Source organism: Podarcis vaucheri, assembly GCF_965113315.1.
Source record: "Podarcis vaucheri genome assembly, chromosome: 10".
Taxonomy (NCBI): domain Eukaryota; kingdom Metazoa; phylum Chordata; class Lepidosauria; order Squamata; family Lacertidae; genus Podarcis; species Podarcis vaucheri.
In genome coordinates, this window is record NC_138748.1 from 56,500,535 (window position 1) to 56,521,586 (window position 21,052).

At 39.9% G+C, this 21,052-nt stretch overlaps 1 protein-coding gene across 13 annotated transcripts in view; it reads left to right on the forward strand.

Moving 5' to 3' along the window:
* Positions 1-17,585, forward strand: part of ERC1 (ELKS/RAB6-interacting/CAST family member 1) — a 159,331-nt gene extending 141,746 nt beyond the window's left edge. For 10 of the 13 annotated variants that reach the window (XM_082240419.1, XM_082240426.1, XM_082240414.1 and 7 more), the window contains 2 exons: positions 4,306-4,494; positions 10,888-17,585. In XM_082240419.1, the coding sequence (XP_082096545.1) occupies positions 4,306-4,494; positions 10,888-11,025 (327 nt within the window). In that variant the 3' untranslated portion in view covers positions 11,026-17,585. Of the gene's footprint in view, positions 1-4,305; positions 4,495-10,887 lie in introns of those variants that run through there. The other 3 variants (XM_082240417.1, XM_082240418.1, XM_082240415.1) reach the window with 1 other exon arrangement.
* Positions 17,586-21,052: the final 3,467 nt, after the last annotated feature.

The window sequence follows — 21,052 nt, forward strand, 5'->3', positions numbered from 1 at the left end:
TTTGGCTAGTTCCCAAGGTGAAGGTGGTGAGCTCTGGAAATCATTAATCCATGGGATTTGTTCATGGTGTATTAAAATTTCAGAAAGAATTTGCTTTATAAATATGATTTCCTGATTGACTCTGGCAGAAATGAAACCAGAAGAGATGGGACTGTCAATGCAGCCAAAATTCCTTACAGTGGTTTCTGTTGAAACGTTATGGGCAGGGAGGAAAAGTCATCTGGGGAAGTGACTGCTGTTGGTTTTGAACCTCTTGCTGAGGTTCTGCAGTGGATTCTTCCAAAAGATTCAGAACTTGCAATGGAAATTGATCGTAGTTTTAAAGGATGTTCTTGTATTTTCCTTTTCCCCTGTGAATAGGGGGAATCAATATAGCTATTAGAGATTCCCTTCCCAGGATCCATGCCCAGTCCAGCCCACATTATGACTTTTTGTACCAGGTGTTGGGGCACAAGGGACAGATTGGGATTCTGTTGATGTTCTGTTTTGACAGTTTATCTGCCTGGGCTGATGGAGACTGTCTCAGATTTGGAGTTGAGGGGCCCCTGGCTTGCTGTCTTGGGAACCTCAATATTCACATCAAGGTTTCCTGGTTTGAGACAGTGTAGGATTTTGACCGCCACAAAAGCCATCGGGGCTATAACAAAATGCCATTGGCACAACCAAAACTATGTGTTAACTAGGCAGAAATGTGGGTTTGATTGTAGGGGATTTTTCATCAAGTGGTGGTCAGACCACTTCATGTTGAGGTTTTGACTTTCAGCACCCATTTTCCTCTTTGGGGGTGGTTAGACCTATTAAGATAGTCTGCTGTCAGAAGCTTATAATGCCTGAAGGATTCCAGATTGCCATGGGGAGTTTATTGTTGCCATGACTGACACTCCTGTAGAAGTTTTGCTCACTCTTTGGGGTACAAAGAAATCTCTGGTCACCTGCTTTTAATTAGTCTTAGTCTTTAACTGTATTGTTTTTATTCTTTCTTACTTTATTGTAGTGTATTTGAGCGATCTTTTTTCTGATGGAAGTTAGTCAAAGTGAAATTTTTGTTCCTCAATCCAACCTGCATTTTAATAGGGTTAATAAATACTACTAGTTGGCCCAGTGTTCAGCATTGCAATGAAAATAACCATTTTGTATTGAGCCAACTTCTGTTTATGGTTATTAAATTAATTCACTCGGTACATTGTGCCAGTATTTGCAAATGCACTTATTATGTCATTTTTGACAGGTTTTATTGTGCTTTACATGTGTTAAACTGGACATTGAATAAATACCACTAGCTTGGGCAAAGACAGGGATGGCGAGAATATCTCTTGTTAATAAAGAAAAGCTGTTTTAGAAAATATTCCCATATCTTGGATAAGCTGTAGAAAGCATTCAGATTGCACAGAGACTTGCAACCCAGCTCATCAGTCCTGTCCAGCTCTGCCTTTCTGCTTGGCAGGTGCTTTTTGCATCCTCTTAAGATAAGCTCTGCAATTGCGGGAAGCACTGTGACTCTTGCTAAGTGGCCAGCTCAAATTAGATGTGGGAGAAACATAGAGATAAGCACGGTACTTACTGGCGGAGTTAATGCATCCCAAGGGAAAGAAATGAACTCCTCTGTGAGCTTTACTATTCTCCAAGAGGGCAGGATCAGCCCTTTACAAAATAAGCAGCAGTAATCAAATTAGGATGCTTTCAGCAAGTGGCTTATCCATGGATAAAATGATCTTGTTTCCAACTTGATAGGTTCTGTTCCCATAATTTAGGTAGTTTATACTAAAGGAAAAGGGGTCAGTATCATCATACAGCTATGGTTTTCCTAGTAGTGATGTATGGAAGTGAAAGCTGAACCATAAAGAAGGCTGATCGCCGAAGAATTGATGCTTTTGAATTATGGTGCTGGAGGAGATTCTTGAGAGTCCCATGGAGTGCAAGAAGATCAAACCTATCCATTCTGAAGGAAATCAGCCCTGAGTGCTCACTGGAAGGACAGATCCTGAAGCTGAGACTCCAATACTTTGGCCACCTCATGAGAAGAGAAGACTCCCTGGAAAAGACCCTGATGTTGGGAAAGATGGAGGGCACAAGGAGAAGAGGGCAACAGAGGACGAGATGGTTGGACAGTGTTCTCGAAGCTACCAGCATGAGTTTGACTAAACTGCAAGAGGCAGTGGAAGACAGGAGTGCCTGGCGTGCTCTGGTCCATGGGATCACGAAGAGTCGGATACGACTAAACGACTAAACAACAACAATCATCATACAGGACCAACATTATACAGTACAGAGTGGCATCAGAAAGGAGCTAGTTCAGCAAGCATTCATATTCAGTTGGATAATGATAATACTACTATTTCAAAGGATACTGTTAGTTTCCTTTCTACCTAAAGATGACCAGAAGACATGTCTACTCTATTAGAACATGCAGCCTTAACATACATAATCTTTTATAGGTATCTCTGTGGAAAGAATACTGTGTTCTCAACCAAACAATGCTTCATCCTAGTTCTACATTCTTGACCTTTGTTTCCCTATTTTAAAAGTGAATTCTGAATTTTATATCAACCCAAGACGGGCCAACACTGGTCTCGGCTCTAATCTGATGTATGCTTTTTAGAATTTAGAACTGGTAAAAAGAATTATACAACTATCAAACCCATGATTGTAGAACTTTTCCAGTCAGCCACCCGTTTGTATGAATTTTAGGCGTGCTAAATCATGTTTGAGGTAAATCAGCTGCTTCAAACGAAGGGAAAGGCATGTAATACATTTCTGGAGTGAAGGGTGAAGATTTTTCACTTCCTTCCCTGCCCCATTCAGGGGTCAGGCTCCTTAAAATCCTGTGTCATGCAAAAATTACACATTTGTAACTGGGAAAAGATGGGCCTGGATGATAGGCAAAAACTGGTGTGCATAGTGAAGGGATGATAAAGATTCTTGGGATAAGAATGACTTTTTGAATGCATTCTGTTGTAAACACAAGAAAATAAACATTACCAGACCACACCGTATATTGCTTTCAAGTTACCAGTTCCAGCACTCAAGTAAATTGAGAACTGCTGATATAGGGCTTCCATGGGGGGGGGGGTTAAATTACAGGAGCTTTAACAATGGGTGTACAACAAAACACACTTGCATTTTGCAGCGAACTTTAAAGAAGAATGGTGTTGCTAATGAATTATTTCTCCTTTGTAGTGTTCTTAACTTTCTGGGTGGGACATAGTTTTACTTATCAGTTATACTGCAGGCCTGCTAACTTGAGGGGTTTTTGAGAAGTCTTGTAGCCAATATTACTACTATTGTCTGCAGCCAACCATAAGCATTGTGTCAATGAAAATTTATTTCCTTTCCATATTTTTGCCTATCAAGTCATCCTCAACATCTTTCCAGTCCTGTAGCCCTTACAGTCTTACAGCATTGCCTTTTTAATTTTAAATTCCCTGTAACAGAAGTAATATTCCATGCTGTTTCTTTTTACAGTGCTAAAATGTTAATCCTAATGTGCTATAAACAGGGTTCTACAGTCTTACTGGGGAAGGGATTTTGACACCACTAATCTGTAGCTTTCAGCTCCTCCTATTGCACGACCATTAATCCATTCAAAGAGTGTTGGAAACATAGCAAAGGAGCCAGAACAGTTGTGTATGCAGGACAATGTTGAAAGTAGTACCAGCACCTGTTTCTGTTGACTGAGAGATTATCACACTTCTGTGTTCATTAGCAGAGTTAGAGGGTATGGTTGGAAAGATATCTTATTCCTGCTGACAAGCAGAAGGTGCAACCACAGATTTTGCCTGGATGTGAACATTTTGACAGCTAAAACTTCACCACAGGCAACCATTGCTGATGCAGGCCTTGTACCTTATTTTTGTTGTTAGAGATTCGCTTTCTTATTCCTCAGTGTTTAATTGGTTGTAATCAACAGAATGTTCACACTCTCAATTTTCCATTCTCCAATTATTACTTTCAAATCCCTGCACTCTTTTAGAAGGAAGCACATGATATAATTAAATAAATCTGCAAAACATTTAAAATTAGTATTTAAATGTATAGCAGAGAAACTTTTTTCTTGAAATCTGTTAATTTGCTGGGGGGGGGGGCTTTCAGGTGAAACAAACAGAATTCTATGCAACTCTTCTCATGACTGGATTCACACGTTCTTTTCCTATCTCCCCTACCCCACCATGCAATTATATTTTTACGTAGAGAGAATTTGGTTACTCCTCTTAGCTTACCTCCAGTTTTCTATGTTATAATTAAGTAAATGTCCCATTTGCTTATGTATTTGTCAGATTATGATTGACTTGCATTCTTTTATTTTAGGTAATTCAGCCCCTTTTAGACCTTGATCAGAATCGCAGCAAGTTGAAGTTGTATATTGGACATTTGACAGCCCTGTGCCATGACCGGGACCCCCTGATTCTCCGTGGACTCACCCCGCCTGCTTCCTACCACCAGGATGACAACCGTGCAGCTTGGGAGAAGGAGCTGCAGAAGATGACTCTGGAGCAGGTGAAGGAACTTCTCATATATAACAATATGGGGCTATTTAGTTCAGATGATAAAGGGTGTATTAAATTGTACATGATGCAGAGAAAGTGGATAGAAGTACATTTTCTTCTTCTTCCATAGCACCAGAACCTGGGATCATACAGTGAAGCTGAATGTTGGGAGGTTTGAGATGGACACTTGCTCATACAATGTCCAGTTAGAAAATTAGCTTTCACAAGAAGCCACCAAATTGGACAGCTTTAAAAGGGGGCTTAAACAGATTCATGGAGGATACGACTACCTGTGACTACTAGCCATATATAGCCATACCAAGACATAATGTGTCTGAATGCCAGTCACTGGATAACAGCAGCAGGAGGAGGGGCCTACTGCCCCCCTTGTCTTGCTTCCGGGCTTCCCCTAGGTATCTTGTTGGTCAATGTGGAAAACGGGATTCTGTAGTCTGATGTAGCAGGACTCCTCTTAAGTTCAGGCTTCCAGCAACCCTGCCATGCCTTCTTCTAGGATAGTATAAACTATGAAATTCAAGTTGGTCATCTCTTTCTCTCCTTCCGATTCTAGTTTTCCTTTTCCAAATGATATTTAATATTTTGTGGCTCCTGATAACTACTGATCACACTCAGTCCTCATTGGGAGGACTGTCACCTTTGAGAGTTTTGTTGGGGTTGGATTTATTATTTGTTTTGCACTTCTGCAGAACCTGAGGTTCCTGAAAGTATGTTAATGCTTTTTCTTGGTTCTTAGCTGCGCTCTTTTGGCTCCAATACTGCCGGTATGGGGACATCAAGTTCAGTATTAAGCAGATGAAAGCCTGTCTCTGATTTTTCCTAACACGTTTTGTCTTCTAACGAGACAATAATAACTTATTATTTCCCTCCTGTTGAAACATTTGGAATCTTTAAATTTTTCAATTTAGAATGCAGACTTCTAGTTGGTGTTTATATTTAAAGAATAGCAACAGCAACAACGGAACAGCAACAATAGCAGTAAAAACGTGACACTTGGAAAATCATCAAGGCTGATTTTCCCACTGAATTTTCAAGGTAGAAGTTTCTGCGTCTCTGAACCAAAGAAAACGTAATGGTTTGATTCAGATGTAATGCTAAAGCTATGATTTAATGTTGTATGCATGACCTTTGTAGACTCCTCCTTTCCCTCCTCCAGCGCAGCCCTAAGGAGAAGAGGGGAAACTTTCCCTTCTGTTTTCAGTTAACCACAGTTTAAAGTCCAAATCCTAAACTGGTAAATATTAGCTTATTTATTTAGCCACAGTTTGGATTTGGACATGACACTAAATTTTGGTTAGAGTTTTTTAAAAATGAAAATAAATGAAAGCACCCAATCGCCACCTGCTGCACCAGAGGAGGGGAGGGGCATCTGATAAACATAATTTAGCATTATGTCTGAATGAGACAATCAAATAAAAATAAAAACACACACCTTGATGTCTTCCAAGCTGGATACTGGAGATCTCTAGAATCTTGACTATTAAAGTGTTACGAGAAAATATCCCCTTGAATTATCTGGAATGAGATTTTGTATTTCTTTGCCTTGATTACACACTAGGTACATGGGAGGGATTGGTGCTACACAGATCGGGGCTGCTTTGAAGATATTTTGCTTGACATAATGTTATAATGTCGTGCTTGACTTCACTGCTTGTAATTTACTCTAATATCTAATTTCTTTGTAGCTGGTTGACCTGGAGTTGTGCTTGTGTTGTTTAAATGAAGCATAGTTATGCTCCTATATTGCTGTATAGGCTACAATCCAACAGAAATCTAGACATTCTTAAACTCACTGAGATTGGTGGATTTAAGCACACCTAGTTCTGTGTTGTTTGGATTGTGGCCAAAATGGCACAATTTCCTGATGTTTTTATGGATGAATGATTTGGAAAAGGTGGCCATTTGTTTGGGACTTGAAGTATGGACATAAGTCCTAAACTTAGCCACACACATAATGTACTTTGCTGCTAGAAATGTCATACTTTGATTTTTCTTTCTTCCTCCTCCTGATAATTGCTAGGCAACTAAGTATTTAGCTCACCAGGGAGCATAGATCTGATTTTTAAATTTCCTTTAGCAAGTTACAAACATGAAAGTCAATTTCACCCCCACATTCTTTTTACTTTAACTCATTACCTTGAAGCTCCTGACCTGGTTTGGTACCTCTTCAGAGTTACTGTTTACACAAAGCACTCATTATTCTAGGCCCTCATTTTGCTTACTAAAACAGCTGGAGTAGATTAAGTGCCTAGCCAAGAGTGCAAATGCACTGAAGTATTTGTCGTGTGTGTTTCTGTATTGCTCACATTGGAACAGACATATGTAAATAGATGTTTTACTTGTATACTTGGAAATAACATTTTATGTGCCCTCTTTCACATCATAATCATTGCCCAGTTTTCACTCTTCTCAGGCAAAGCACTTGTTTAATTCTGTTAATTCTTCCATTACGTATATCGTACAGCAAAATCTCTGTCCCATAGTATCTCCAGCCTTTCTACTAATACTCATTTCTCTCCCAAACATTTACCCCTCTTCTTTGTGTAGTCATTCAATTTATCATCCTTTCCCTTGTCAGCCTGTGCAGTAGTACCTTTCATCAGTTCTTGCTGCTATCTTCATCAAAACTGAATTCCTTATCTAATTTTCTTCCACTCTGGCTCACTGGCTTTGTTTGCAACAAGATGAAATGCTTAAATCATTGTATCCAAACTAACCTGTTGTACATTTTACTGAAATTTAATTATTGTACCAAAGGAAATTTAACTAAGTTTATTTCATCCGTGAGCTTGAGACTTTTTCTTTCATGATTATATTATATGCAAACGTATTATATGCAAACCTGGAATATATCCAGTAGTCGTGTACCACCAAAAAGGCATAAACTACTGGACATTAATTCTGTACCAACAGCAATAATCTGGTTTCTATAGCCTGGTGTGTTTTTGTTTCTCTCTCCCTCCCTCTACCTCTCTCTCTCTCACACACACACACATATCTTTCCTGGTTTTCATCTTTTCTGATGTTTGAACTTTTCTCCTTGCACTTTTAACTTTAAAACAATTTTCAAAAAAAAGAGGGGGAAAGCACTTCAGCAGCCAAATTCCAAAAGGCCAATAGAAGCAAGTCCAATAATCTGAAAGAAAAGGTCTCTGAAGATAAATGTGTCTGAAATACAATCCCATGCATGAAGTGGATTTCGGATTTGTTTCTGTCTTCACATATTGTTTTGAAATAGTCCATGCTGTCCTCTATTGAATCCCTGAGGCCAAAACGATCCCCCTACCAAATTGTACCCACAGCTGATTCCTTCTCTAAAAAAAATAAAAATAGCCAACTTTAATCAGGTGTCAGCACCTATGCGACAAAACTTTGGGTTGAGAGGGAGTATTATCCTGTAAATTCCCCTGGATCCCTCAGAAGTTATGTTTGTTTGTTACCACTTATAAACCACTTAATTTTTCATAAAATTGCAGGTGTTGCACTATCTAGAAACCAAGCAATATATCATTAAACAAAAACACAATCTACCACCTTCCTACCATGGTTTCCTCATGAGTTGGGCTTCAATAATAGTTACATTCTCAAACAGTTGAACTTTGTCATGTTTCTTCACTGAGGGGAAATCATCGTAGGGAGAATTATGATTTTGCATGATTTTGTTTAGGAAAGGGGAACTGCTTCTCATTAAATGTTGACAAATGTTCAGACATGGGTATGATTCATAGACACAACGGTTTCTTCAAAAAGTAATTACAATATTCACATCTGTCTCTAAGGAAATACCTCTGTATAGCAAAACTCCCAATCCATCTCTGGGTTTTGAGTCTCTCCTCAAAGGTAACAGTAATATGTTATAGAGCTTGACATTATATTTTCATGCCTTCTCAGACACAGATGTGGCTCATAAGGATATTCCCCTCACTTCATGGTTACATTTCTAGGGAGGGACAGATCTTTCCCTGTTCACTAATGCTTCTGTGGGTGACTTTTGTCCCATATCCCATTCTTCCTGTCTTCAGATTTCTCGTGGAGAATTCATATAATTAATTTCTGAAATAGCACATGCACAGGTTTCCTCTTAGTGCAGATTTCTATTGGTTCAGATTAGTCCTCCACCCCATTCAGTTTGCCTTTGAATGCTATATTACATTTGTACATTTACAGGAGATCATTTCTTATTTTTCTCTTTAAATATATATTACCAAGTCGCCCAAATGTTTTGTTCCTGTTGTAGCAGCAGTAAGCAGTGAGTTCAGGATTGGTTGCTTTTCTTCCTAGGAGGGGGGAATGGGGGAGGTATTGATGGTGGATCGTTGCTGCTGGTCTTAAATGCTTACATGGCTTATATTCACGTAAAAGTCTCCAATGCTTTTTGCTCAAAAAGGGCGGTGGGGGAGCTGTCTGACCTGTGTGATAACATTGCTGTAATTATTAAGATACATTAATAAATTGCACAATCATGGGGGAGGTGCGGTGGGTAATTAGCTTGTCACCATTAATTCATCTGGCTTCCATCTCTTAGATGCTATTTTGTGCTTGTCTTTGGTTGGAGGATCTCTGCATTCTAGCATTAAAAAGTAGATCCCACAATCCTGAAGTCAGTTGACTCTGCTTTAAAGTACACAGTACTTGCATACCAATTTATAATAAAATGCATACCATGCTTGTGGAAGATAAGAGAGATGTTGGGGGTTGAGATCAGAAATTGTTTGCAGGATTTTAAATGGCCAGCCACAGGATAACCTGTTTATGTATATAATAGATATAAATATATGACAATTGTTTTAATTCTATTAGTATTTAATTTTTTTAATTACTGTTTTCCCCCCTGTGTTTTTAGTTGTTTTTATTTTATTTGTAAGCTGCCTTACAAATAAGGGAGGGGAAATAGTGGAGTATAAATAAATATAATATATATATATATATATTTTAATATGCACTGAGCCTTAGGAAACAGCAGTATTGGTGCATGGGAGCCCCTTTGGCTACTTTTAGTTAAGATACATTACAATTAAGCATTGTGCTGACCATTTTTTGACTTCTTTTGAAATATGGATTTAGAGAAGAATGCCGCTTAATCTGTTGAACATACCTTGGGTTAACTACCCACCAAAAGTGCACAGAGTGCCACCGTCCTATGCAGTATGAAGATGTCAGATCACAGCTATGCTGCTTGCTTGAAACAATGTGGTTTCTTTTTTCCTGTGATATATGCTAAGAACCTGTCAGCACCTATACTCTCAAATTACCTCTTAACTATCTCTTGTCCTTGGTCATTTCCACAAACCAGCATACGTGGAATTCTCATCATAGCTTGGAGTGAGGAAGGAAACCGGGTCTCTCAGTCATGTCTCCCCAGTCTATTGGTAGACTCAGGTGGAATCTAGACACAAATAAAAAATGCTGTCAAAATGCTTTTTTCAAAAAACATTTTGGAAAATATATCAAATTTGCCATAATCTCACCATCGCCATTTAGTTCACATTTGTATAATGCACTTAAAACACACTTAAAACATTTGCAGCTATATAGCTGAGTCCTCTCTAGATTTACACATGCAAACATCTCATCATTCTTCCCTCAAATGTTGAAAGCTACCTTTTTGTTCTCTTTACTTGCATCTTACCTAGCACACATTTGGAATCTGCACATGGCAATTTTCTTTCTAGCAGGATTGTTTGTATTGAATTAAAATTGCAGAGTGAGGTTAACTATTACCTTTTTTAAATAAATAGCCTGGGAGATGGTAGTGGCCATACAGTAATGTGGTAGGAACTAGGAACCCAAGGATATTTTGAGAAGATAACTTTTTGTGGGCAATATGTTAAGAACTTTTCCCTTTATACATTGGGGTCCCCCCCTTTTAATCCTCCTCTCCATCTCTCTATACCTCTCCAATTTTCTTTTGCTTCATAATTTATCATCAAGGTCTTTACTCAGACATGCAAAGGGATGATGAAAACTAGGTGGTTTTTTTTGTAGTGCTGTAAATCAGCTTGTGGACCTTTATTGTGGAAAGGTATGGTAAAAAGGAGGGGATGCTTGTTTATGCATTAATAGATGTCTTTTCAAATGTTCTAAAACATTCCATCCAAGGTGCCTCTACAGGTGCAACTGCTCCGAGCAAATAAAATGTTATTCAGCAACTATGCTGTCCATTTTTTTATCTCCTGTGTGCCTGCATGAATCTTCACTGGAAAGCAACACCTGTCAATATGGTTGCCCCAGGCCAGGCATTATATTTTGCGTGTGGTTGTGTCTATAGGGATCCCCTGTTTGGTATACATTTGGAGGACAGACTAAGGACTAATTGCTGGTGTGACATTTTAAAACACAAACATGTGTTTACTCCATTCTGTCCTTTTTCTTTTCTTTTTTGCAGCTTCACAATGAGCTGGAAAAAGGCGAGAGGGACAGTGCAGAGCTACAAGAGTTTGCCAATGCCATTCTACAGCAGATAGCCGATCACTGCCCTGACATCCTGGAGCAAGTTGTCAATGCACTTGAAGAGTCATCATGACCGAAGCCAGTGCTAGCTCCCTAGCAGCAGCATGCCTGGGGGCCAAGCCCGGTCAGTCCAAGGAGTCATGAGGATGCAGAATTGTGTGAAAGTGGGGAGGGGGAGAAAACAGAAACTTTTGGTGCACCTTTTTATAAAAAGAAACAAATGAACCTATCTCCACTCTTCCAGTTTATAGATACTGATTCATGTCTGCATTCATCCTCTCACTGCCTTTCTTCTTTGGAATATGCCTCCCAGTTACTTTTCCTGTTGGCTTTGGGATACCTCTGCTCAGAAATTTACTGAGTTCAGTAAGCATGGAAGTGGCAATATATTGGACACAGGTAGTTCTGGTGATCCTTGAAGTGGTGGCAGGAGAACACTTGCCTTGATTTTATTTTTTTTCCGTTAGTAGAAATCTTTGGCCTACCTTCCTTTATGAGGGAAGTTGAGTGTGTTCTGATAGCGGCCCACAGTTGGCCAACATTGATTTAGCTAGCTCAAGGTATGCTGCCTATGTCTGCACAGGAGTTTTATCCTAAAAGCGGAAGCTGTTACAAGGAGATTGTGGGTGGTAAGGAGAATCCCTTGTTCTCTTTGGTAACTTCAATTGGGTAAGAATGGGAAACATGTTTTCTCTGGTTTTCTGCCTATTGTAAGCCTTGTTTTTGTTTACCAAAATAGCTATGAAATGCATGTGGCTGTTGGGGAAGGGTCTTCTTACCTGAAAACCTGGAGAGCCACTGCCATTCAACACTACTAAGCTAGATGGCAGCTTCCTGTGTTTTCTTTAGCCAAGTTTCTTGCTCTTCTGGCAAATTTTAGTACCTTTTCTACATAGCTTTGCATTCTCATGTGAAGGGTGCTCACTTTATGCATTACTTCTCATTTTATCTATTTCTGATTTCTTAGGGGTTTACTTTATAAGCTATGCCCGGCTCCAAGAGTACTAGATATGGTCGCCCCTACTGCTTCTTCTATAACACTCACCAAAGACTGAGTAAACCCAAAATAGTTTCTCTAAATGGCATCCTCTTAACGTATCCAAATTCACAGGCTCATAAATAGGAATCTGGCTATTCACGTGTTTTGCGCCAATTGTGAAAATACAGTTTTAATCCGGGCAACATTTTATGCATTGTGTCATTCTTCAGGCATTCACAAGAACAGAATTCTGGTATCAGGTTATTTCTTCCTGAGAGGAACTGTTTTTGATGTTTATTCTTGCAGATTTCAGGATTAATAGAACCTTTTGGAGCAAACATAGAAGAAAGAGTTAGGATTCTGAACTTAATGAAATAAGAGAAAAGATCACTGTTCCTTACAATGCTTTCCTAACTCGTTTACCTCTATAATGATTGCCCAAATCACCATGCTTGGCTTTTCCAGCTTAAGCAATTTACACATGGATAGGTCCATGCATTCAAAGTTTAGAAAGCAGACACGCTCTCAAAGCCTTTTTCTTTTCCCCTTCAACAGTATCCCCACTCCACCAGTGCAACTTTCCAATTTGGCAACCCATGCCCTAAGACATTATTTTCTATATGGCAAGGGATAATTTTCTATAAAGTTACTGTTCAGTCATTACCATCTTCAACCCATGGACATTGAACAGCCCCAATATCCCCAATCAGGAGCCTCTCTGACTGAATCAAGAGTCCTCTAGGCACTCTATGAATCCTTTATTACTACTTTTTATACACATAGTTTCTGCCTTTGAAAATGAAAGGATTCAGTCACTTCTTCAAGATGCTCCATTTCTTCCTTTTCATTCTCATGCAGGAGAAGGAACCTGGGGATACCTCAGAAAGGAGATACAGTATAAGATTGGTTTGGAATGGCAAACAATGTTTCTCATGTGGATTTTCTGATGAGGAATTCACATTGCTGTCTTAGTTAGCACCTTCAGGACTTTGGAGATCCGGAATGGTAGTTTTAGAGCTGATGGCATTAATAGCCTGAGGCTGATGCTTTTTCTCAGAAAGGCGGGCGGGGGAGAGACTTGAATGTTCTCAAGGTTGAAATTGCCTTTACCGGAAGGCATGTAGACAGTGACTGTACATACCATTGAGCCATGCCTCATACCAGAACCGCGCCTTTGCCCCCATTGTTTTGAGTCAGCACATTTTGATAGGAGCTGTTGTTTTGAAATCTCCCTTATAGCCTTTTCTTCTTCATCCCTAATTACTCACTGTAGGGATTTAATGCTGCCTGTAAAACCATCTCAGCCTTCAGGCCTAACATCTTCCCACCACCACCACTCCCAGGCTATCCTATTAAGTTATATGGCCGCGTCTCCAGCTGCCCTTGTTCCCTGCTGTAAAACAATCCACTCTCTCTGTGGAGGAAGCTATGGAATTTTCCTTATCAGCGGTTGAAATGACTTCTGCTTGTAAACCTCTTACTCAGATGCTCTTTGATAGTGGCTTTGGGGGCAGGGGTGTTGCTGAAATTTTGGGAGTGGAGATGGAGATAGTTGCTTGTGGTTGATACTTCATCCCCATGTGCTTCTGGCACTGTGCATAAATCGCATAAATCACAGTTCTCCATGCCAGTATTTTTGGAGCCTTTAACTCAGCTGCCACCATGTGGCTGTGCTACTACAGACACAGGAGCTGCTTAAGCAGAGAGATGCCATTCCCAAGGCAAGTGTGTACAGGGCCCACCAAAATGAAATTGGGATAAAGCCCATTGTTTACACTCCACTCTACTCACAGCATGTGCTCCGGGGAGGAGGGGATTTGTGAAACAGAGCCAGTTCCCACACTGGCCATTTGGTTTCTGTCACCCAGCAGCACACCTGCTGTTTGAACCCCTCCCTCTCCAAGCCCAAGTCTGGAGTATGCATCTCTTTCAACTCCTCTCTTATCCCACCACCAAGCACACAACTTTCCCACCCCATTCCATGAGCTCAGAGTCCTGTCACCCTAATGCCTGATCTAAGCTCCCAGTAAAAAAATGATCTAATCCCTCCGTAAAGTACTGAGAGAAAGAGAGAGAACAAACAAGATCTTATCTTGGAACAATGACCTGACTTTATCAGCAGTGTGCCATTGCAGATAATCTCCTTGATGCCATTTGGATAGAGGTCCTGTCTCTCTGCATTTCTCTAGGAACTGTGGAGCCTTAAATGCAAGGTGTTGGCCATGAATTGTTGTTGAACCTGGCCTGCTTCAACTTGCTTCCTTTAACAGAAGAGTGCAAAATAGTTGACTGCCTTGTGGATCTGGTTAACATTGTTAACGTTTTACAAGATATAAAATGCACAGATCCAAAAGGGTTATATGTGGCAATCTGACTGCCACTACACTATCACAGCTCTGAAAGATTTTTGTATCTACCATATCTGAAATGAGTGAGATCTACCACTTGTGTCCAGAAAATACAGCTCTGGACAGTTGTGCTAGAAACCTATCCTCACCTTCCTTGTTATTCAGTCCAGCTTTCAGAAATAGTCTCGTATCAGGGGATTCTAAAATCTCTTGTTTTACACTAGCAATGGCCATATACTTTTGTTGCCGGGTTATAACAAGGCTTGGTTGTATTTAAGGAATGTGGTGTTGCTTTTTCAAGCTATAAAGATGCTAATATGTAAAAGGTGGTTATAAACTTCAGGAACCCCCTATAGAGGGAGTAGTGGAGCAGTTTGTCTTAAATTTGGTGCAATTAATAAAACTCCCTGGACAATCCAGGTAATTTCTTGACTTCCTAATTGGACTGCTTAATGCTCCCAAGGAATCCAGATTCTACTTCCAATCCTATCAAATCCAGGTGTTTAAAAATAATAAAATAAATGGCACTTCAGACTCTGAATTGTACAGTGACACTAGCTACTAATGTTCAAAGAACTAATAAGAGACACATCTTAGTGAAATGTCTTTTTCATGTTTGGGGTCTGCTATGATGATTGCCTTTTGATATTGCTTTCACTTAAAAAAATGCCAAACTCTAAAAATCCAAAACTGAACGAAATGGTTAGAGTGTGTGCTATCATATACCAGTGTATTTGGGTCTTCTCAGTGTATTTTAGAAGATCACTGTGAAATATGTAGTATGGGAGTTTTAGGCATCTGTTTTTCTCTATTCTAACATTCAGGGAGCATTCTGTTTTGGAAAATTCTCATATCTGAAACACTAAGTTAATGGAACACTGATTTCCTCCTATCTCACACCTCTATGCTAGCAACCTAGCATGGTTTTGTGGAGTGACCTGAGTGAAAATGTCAAAACAGTTGGAGCTAGAAGGTGCTACTTCAGAGAACTAAGCAGTAATCATGGAAAACAGGAAGTTCTTGATTTAATAACACTGCCCCTAGTGGTGGGAGTGGAATTGGGAAGTCAGGCAATTGGTGGCTGAGAGCTGCCAGAATTGACAAGACAAAACTCTTCTCATGCCAATCACTCAGTCTTGTCAGTGCAGCAGGTGCTGTTTTTATAATACAATATTTTTTTAACTTTTTTCCATTTGTAGAGGAAAGCCGTTATCCTTCTGAACAAAATGGCTGTGTCTGTTGACCTTTTTTAAAAAATAAAATAAAAGCATTTCCAAACTTTTTAGTGTCAAAAGCGTAAACATAAGAATACTGACTTTTTTCAGTGTGTGTGGCGAGTGCTGTAACCCTGTCATCATTGGTATTTTCCCTTTCCTTTTTCAGGGGTATATTTTTTATTTTTTATTTTCCTGTTTTGTTCTCTGCTTGTCAATTATTGTCTGTGTGGTCCTCTGGCTGGGACAATTACCGACAATGTGTGTCTGTTGTCCAGTTTTAAATAAAAAAAAGATAGAAGTAGAAATGAAAAAAGTTGTGTATTAAAAATATAAAAAATTAAATGTATCATCCAAAGGAATTCAAAATATGAAAAGGCAAAGTTCTGGACAACTCCTCCCAGTTTTATAAGGAAATGGATTTTTTAGGATCAAGGTACCTTTCAATTGCCTTTGACAGACCAAGGAAGACCAAACCAGTGTGGCCTTCTTAGCAATGTTATTAACTCCTGATTTTATCCCTCTCCCAATACTGTAATGTATGGATGACTTTTCAAAAACAGGAAGGGGCAGCATTAGAAACTACTTTTTCCATTGATATCTCTGGGGCTTTAATACTGCAAATTTAAATAGAAGGGATGCATTGCAGCATTTTTGCACACTCTTTTAGTCTCTATTTTTTACACACAAACTACTTAGTATTTCTTAATGCACCTTCATTTATGTCAGTCCCAGTTTATTTGTGTGTGGTTATTTTGTATGTACCCACTTTTGAAAATGTGCATTCAGAATCTTACAACAAAGGGCTTGCCATTCTTTTCTGCACCAGTGGGATGGAAACTTTTGAATTTACATTTAAAGGGTATGGCCAACATAAATCTGCATATCATAAATACTGTTGCTACTAGCCATATCTTAATTTATTTTACATGAATGTACCTTTTTAAAAAATCCTGGTAAATTTGGGGGATATCAGTAACTCTTTCAGTTTGAGGTTACCAATGTTCCTGTGCTGCTGTCTATTTAATTCATTGTTCATTGCTGCAGCAGAAGTCAAAGTTGAGAATGCTGGGATACATTTTTGTTAATATGGGATATAAATATTAAGCCAAGCTTAATTGATATTCTTCCTTTAATTTGTTTTTTAGACATCTTTCATGGCTAAATCATTTCTCTCAATCATTTCCACCTGGTAAACCTGGGTTTCCCAAACTTGGGTCTCCAGCTGTTTTTGGACTACAACTCTCATAATCCCTAGCTAGCAGGACCAGTGGTCAGAGATGATGGAAAATGTAGTCCAAAACAGCTGGAAGCCAAAGTTTGGGAAACCCTGCTGAGTGAACCCAGGATTTGGCTTAATACTGGTTTCAGTGGGCACCTCCTAAATACAAATAGTTCACAGGTGTTGCTTTGCTCAGCTAGTCTTCTGTCCTTCAGTGATAATTGGTATGCTAGATCTAAGCTTATTTATGCATATCAAAAGTTCGTGTTCTTCTTTAGGTTCCATGTAAGTAAATGGAGTTGTATCCAGAAGACACTATTATCAACTGGCATGACTTAAAGCTGATGTTCATTCATCCCTGCCAGGACAGTATTGCTAATTCCCTCTCATTTACCTCATGCTGAATATAGATCACCAGGATCCGTTTTAACAAATTTTTCGTGAAGGCAGCACAGCGGGCTGTCAAAGGGAGTGAAAAATTGTAGGATGTCCCCAACACACACACACAACCCTCTCACGCATACACTACAGAAAGTGATCTTTTACTACTCAGAAAGTGATGTGTTGCACTTTAACAGAGGAGGAGATGAGCTTTGCATATATAGTCTGGCATACTTTGAGTTCCTTCTGGAAGGAGCAGCAGCGGGAGATAATAGATGTCTGTGATGCAAGTGCGCACGCTGCCTTCAACTTGTATGTGTTTTATTGATGGAGTCATGTTACTGACAGGATAATGAATTGCAAAGAAATTGTGTTATATATTCAACTTTGCCTTGATAATATAAACACTTTTGTTCAGTTTTTTTCCTCTTTCCTTTTTTTTATTCACAAACTAAGTTCATGAGGAAATTATAAAATTATTTAAAAATGGTGCTGTCTGCTTGTTGTTTTTAATTGCCTTTTAACCTTCCTCTTGCCACACTTCCTTCCATACCCTCATATGTAGTTGCTACACTGACTCCAAAGCATAAGATCATAAGAAGACCCTGCTGGATATGCAGCCCAGCATCCTGTTCTCACAGCGGTCAGCTGGATACCAATCAAAGCCCGCATTCAGGACATGAACACAACAGCACACTCCTTCTGATGCCCAGCAACTGGTGTGCAGAGGCATATTGCCTCCAGCAGTGGAGATAGAGCATAGTTGTCACAGGTAGTAGCTGTTGATAACCTTATTGGTTAATTTGTCTTGTCTAATCCAAGGATGTGTTGTGTTTCTATGGAACTGTAAAAGGAGGGAATTGCGGCATTTGAGGACATGAACATCTCTCTTTGTACTGTCACAGTTGTCACATGACACATATTTAAAGTTCTTCTGGTTCACCATAGAGCTCCATAATTATTTTTCTTCCTTTTTTGATGCTGGTTGGACCTCTACTTCCCTGCCTCCATCTAGAAAAGTTCCAAGTTACTTTTTTCCTTTTAGTACAATAAAAGAGATGCTCAGGATGGCATATCCAGTATACATGCATATCTACAGAAGTATATAAAGGTTTGGTTTTCTTTCACTGTACTCCCAACCATCCATGCTACAATGCCCTGCCATGTGGTGCAAAGCGTCCTGCTCATCTCCTCCCTTGCCTTCAAAAACACACACACAAAAACTTGCCAGCAATGTTTTGCCATTTCAGGTTCATTTCTTATTTTTAAATTCATTCTACTTTGATTATTGTGCATTTCACATCTTTGCATTCAAGGAAATTACATAAAGGCTTTGTTTTTGTTTTTTTCAGATTCAGTAAACCTGAAAATTATTATGTCCTGATCTAAATAATTTATCCATTCATTTAACTTGTAAGAAACAGTAAGTAGCTGATTTTAAGAAAAGAAAACTAGCAAAACTGGCTTTTCACCATACAAAACAGCTTTTTTGCTTCCCTTGCTTAGAGATGCATCCTTTCTCATGGCAAGTCCTATAATGCACCACTGCTTAATGCCCATCAGGTTCATCTGCTGGCCTGGAAATTCCAGTGCCAGCCCATCTCTATCTGCAACAAGACACATTTAGGGGCTTCTTTAGAACTGGGACTCCAACAAAATTGCTCTTCATCTGATTCTCCAGCACTCCCTGCAGTTTTAGCGTCCAGGGCAATTGATCAATGTGAGCAGCAGTGCAGACTTTAAATCTCTGTTATAGTTTGTATTAGGAGATAATGACCTTAGCCTTAGAAGTTCACGTATGCTTATGCCAAGGATGAAGAACCTGAGGCCCTCCAGGTCATGCTGAATTTCAGCCCCAGATAGCATTGCCAGTCATCAGAGATGCTGGGATTTGTAATTCAACAGCATCTGGGGGGCCACAGGCTCCCCGTCTCAGCTTTGTAGGATTTTAATACCAATTTTTGTCAATGAAGCATGGGAAATGGCCTTAGGGGCTCAAAGAATCCTGCTGGAAACAGATCTATTGCCTTAATTCAATATCTTTTAGATTTATTCTGCAGATAGAGATCTCTGGGCTCACATCAGACCAGGGCTTGCTATGTTATCTCATAATTAATACCTCAGTTAGCTGGACAAAACTGTAAGTTAAATATAATGTTACATCTGAATGTGTCATTCAGAAAGCATGGGGGGGTTGCAGTTTTCGGTGGTATGCCCTTTCTGAACTCCTGAGCTGCCGAGGTTCAAGAGTCACAAATTCAGGAAGTGGTCAAAGCGTAACTTCATAAATGCCAAGGATTCTCTCCCTAGAAGAGATGCCTGAGTCACAGCTTAGAGGGCCTGTAACAATAACATTGCTTATGCTAAACAGCAAAGGTGCCAAATCTCTTTCATGTATTATCAGGTTACCATTTATGTGCTGGGCAGTAAAAAGAGCGCAAGATGTCCTGTGTTGAGACATCTGTGCCTAAAACGGGGGGGGGGGGGATGAAACAGGCATGAGAATAACAGTGATTGAGTCTCTGGTATACACTCTAGTTGAATTTCTAATATTATATTCTCCCCCTGCCTGCCTCTCTGTGTCAAACCCTCAGGAGTCCTCAGGCCACACCCCTTCACAAGGCCTTTTTGTCTTGCTGGAATGTGCCTTGAATTGTGGTGGTGTCTTTTTTGCATAGAGGATGGAAAAATTGCAAGCGCGGGGGGGGGGATAACCTCTGGCTTTTGTATTTCTGGAGCTGTAGCTTACTGTACAAAGGTAAGAGTCACATCCATCACTCTGCCCACATTTGCCTCAGGTCAAGCCAACATGCAACCCTTTGAAGGTTGCTCATGAGGAAAAACAAAAGGTTCCCTACCAATGTTTTCCGTTATATCATCGAATCCAGGCATAGGCAAACTCGCCCTCCAGATGTTTTGGGACTACAACTCCCATCATCCCTAGCTAACAGGACCCAAAACATCTGGAGGGCTGAGTTTGCCTATGCCTGATCTAATCTGCTCTCACCATGGGGGAAAATGGGAGAGCGGGTTAAGAAGAGTCTGCTGGATCAGGCCAATGGACCATCTAGTTCAGCATCCTGTTCTCACTGTGGCCACCCCTGATGCCTTTGGAAAACTTGCAAGCAGGACCCCAGGCTGTAGTTCCCAGCAACCACTATTCAGAAGCATTACTGTCTCCTACTGTAGAGGCAGAGCATAGCCCCCATCATGTCTTATGGGGTTTCTGCACCACCTTTCGACATCCAGTTTCAGCACAGTTTACAAAATAATAATAATACAGTAACAAAAAAAAGCATGCAATTGAAACCTCAAAGGGCAATTAAAAGCAGCACTAAAAATCACAATATCAAAGCAATTCAAAAGCCTCCCTGGAAGAATAAGGTGTTTGCCTAGCATTGAAAAGATGAGCATTCCAAGTGCCTGACGAGAGAAATCCAGTGTCAGGACACCACAGCCTTATTATTATTATTTCATTGTTCCGTGTATAGATTGCTTACTATCTGAACCATATGTGCCCCCTTCCCAGTCATCCATCACCTCACTTCAGACAGCAGGAGCACTCTGGGGATGGTATCATCAGATGACTATCAGTGTACAGGCAGGCTGGTGCAAGAGCAGGCTTTCTTCAGGAACCAGCAGCCCCAATTCATGTAGGCCTTTATAGAAAAGCCACCAGCACCTTGAACTGGAAACCTTGATCAGAGGCCAGTGCCTCTTAGAACAGTCACTGGGGGGCATTTAAAGAGGCAATAGATACAGTTTATCCCCATCCTCCTTAACTACGGATGACAAAACAGTCCTGTGTTGGTTTCTTTTCATTCACAGCAGTCCTTATCTAGTATTTCTATGCTAAGAGGCATTGCTGCATTATCTCCATTGACATCATGATGGATAGCAACCTGCATATCTCACAGTTATTCATTAAGCTTGGAAATATAACCCAATGCCTTAAA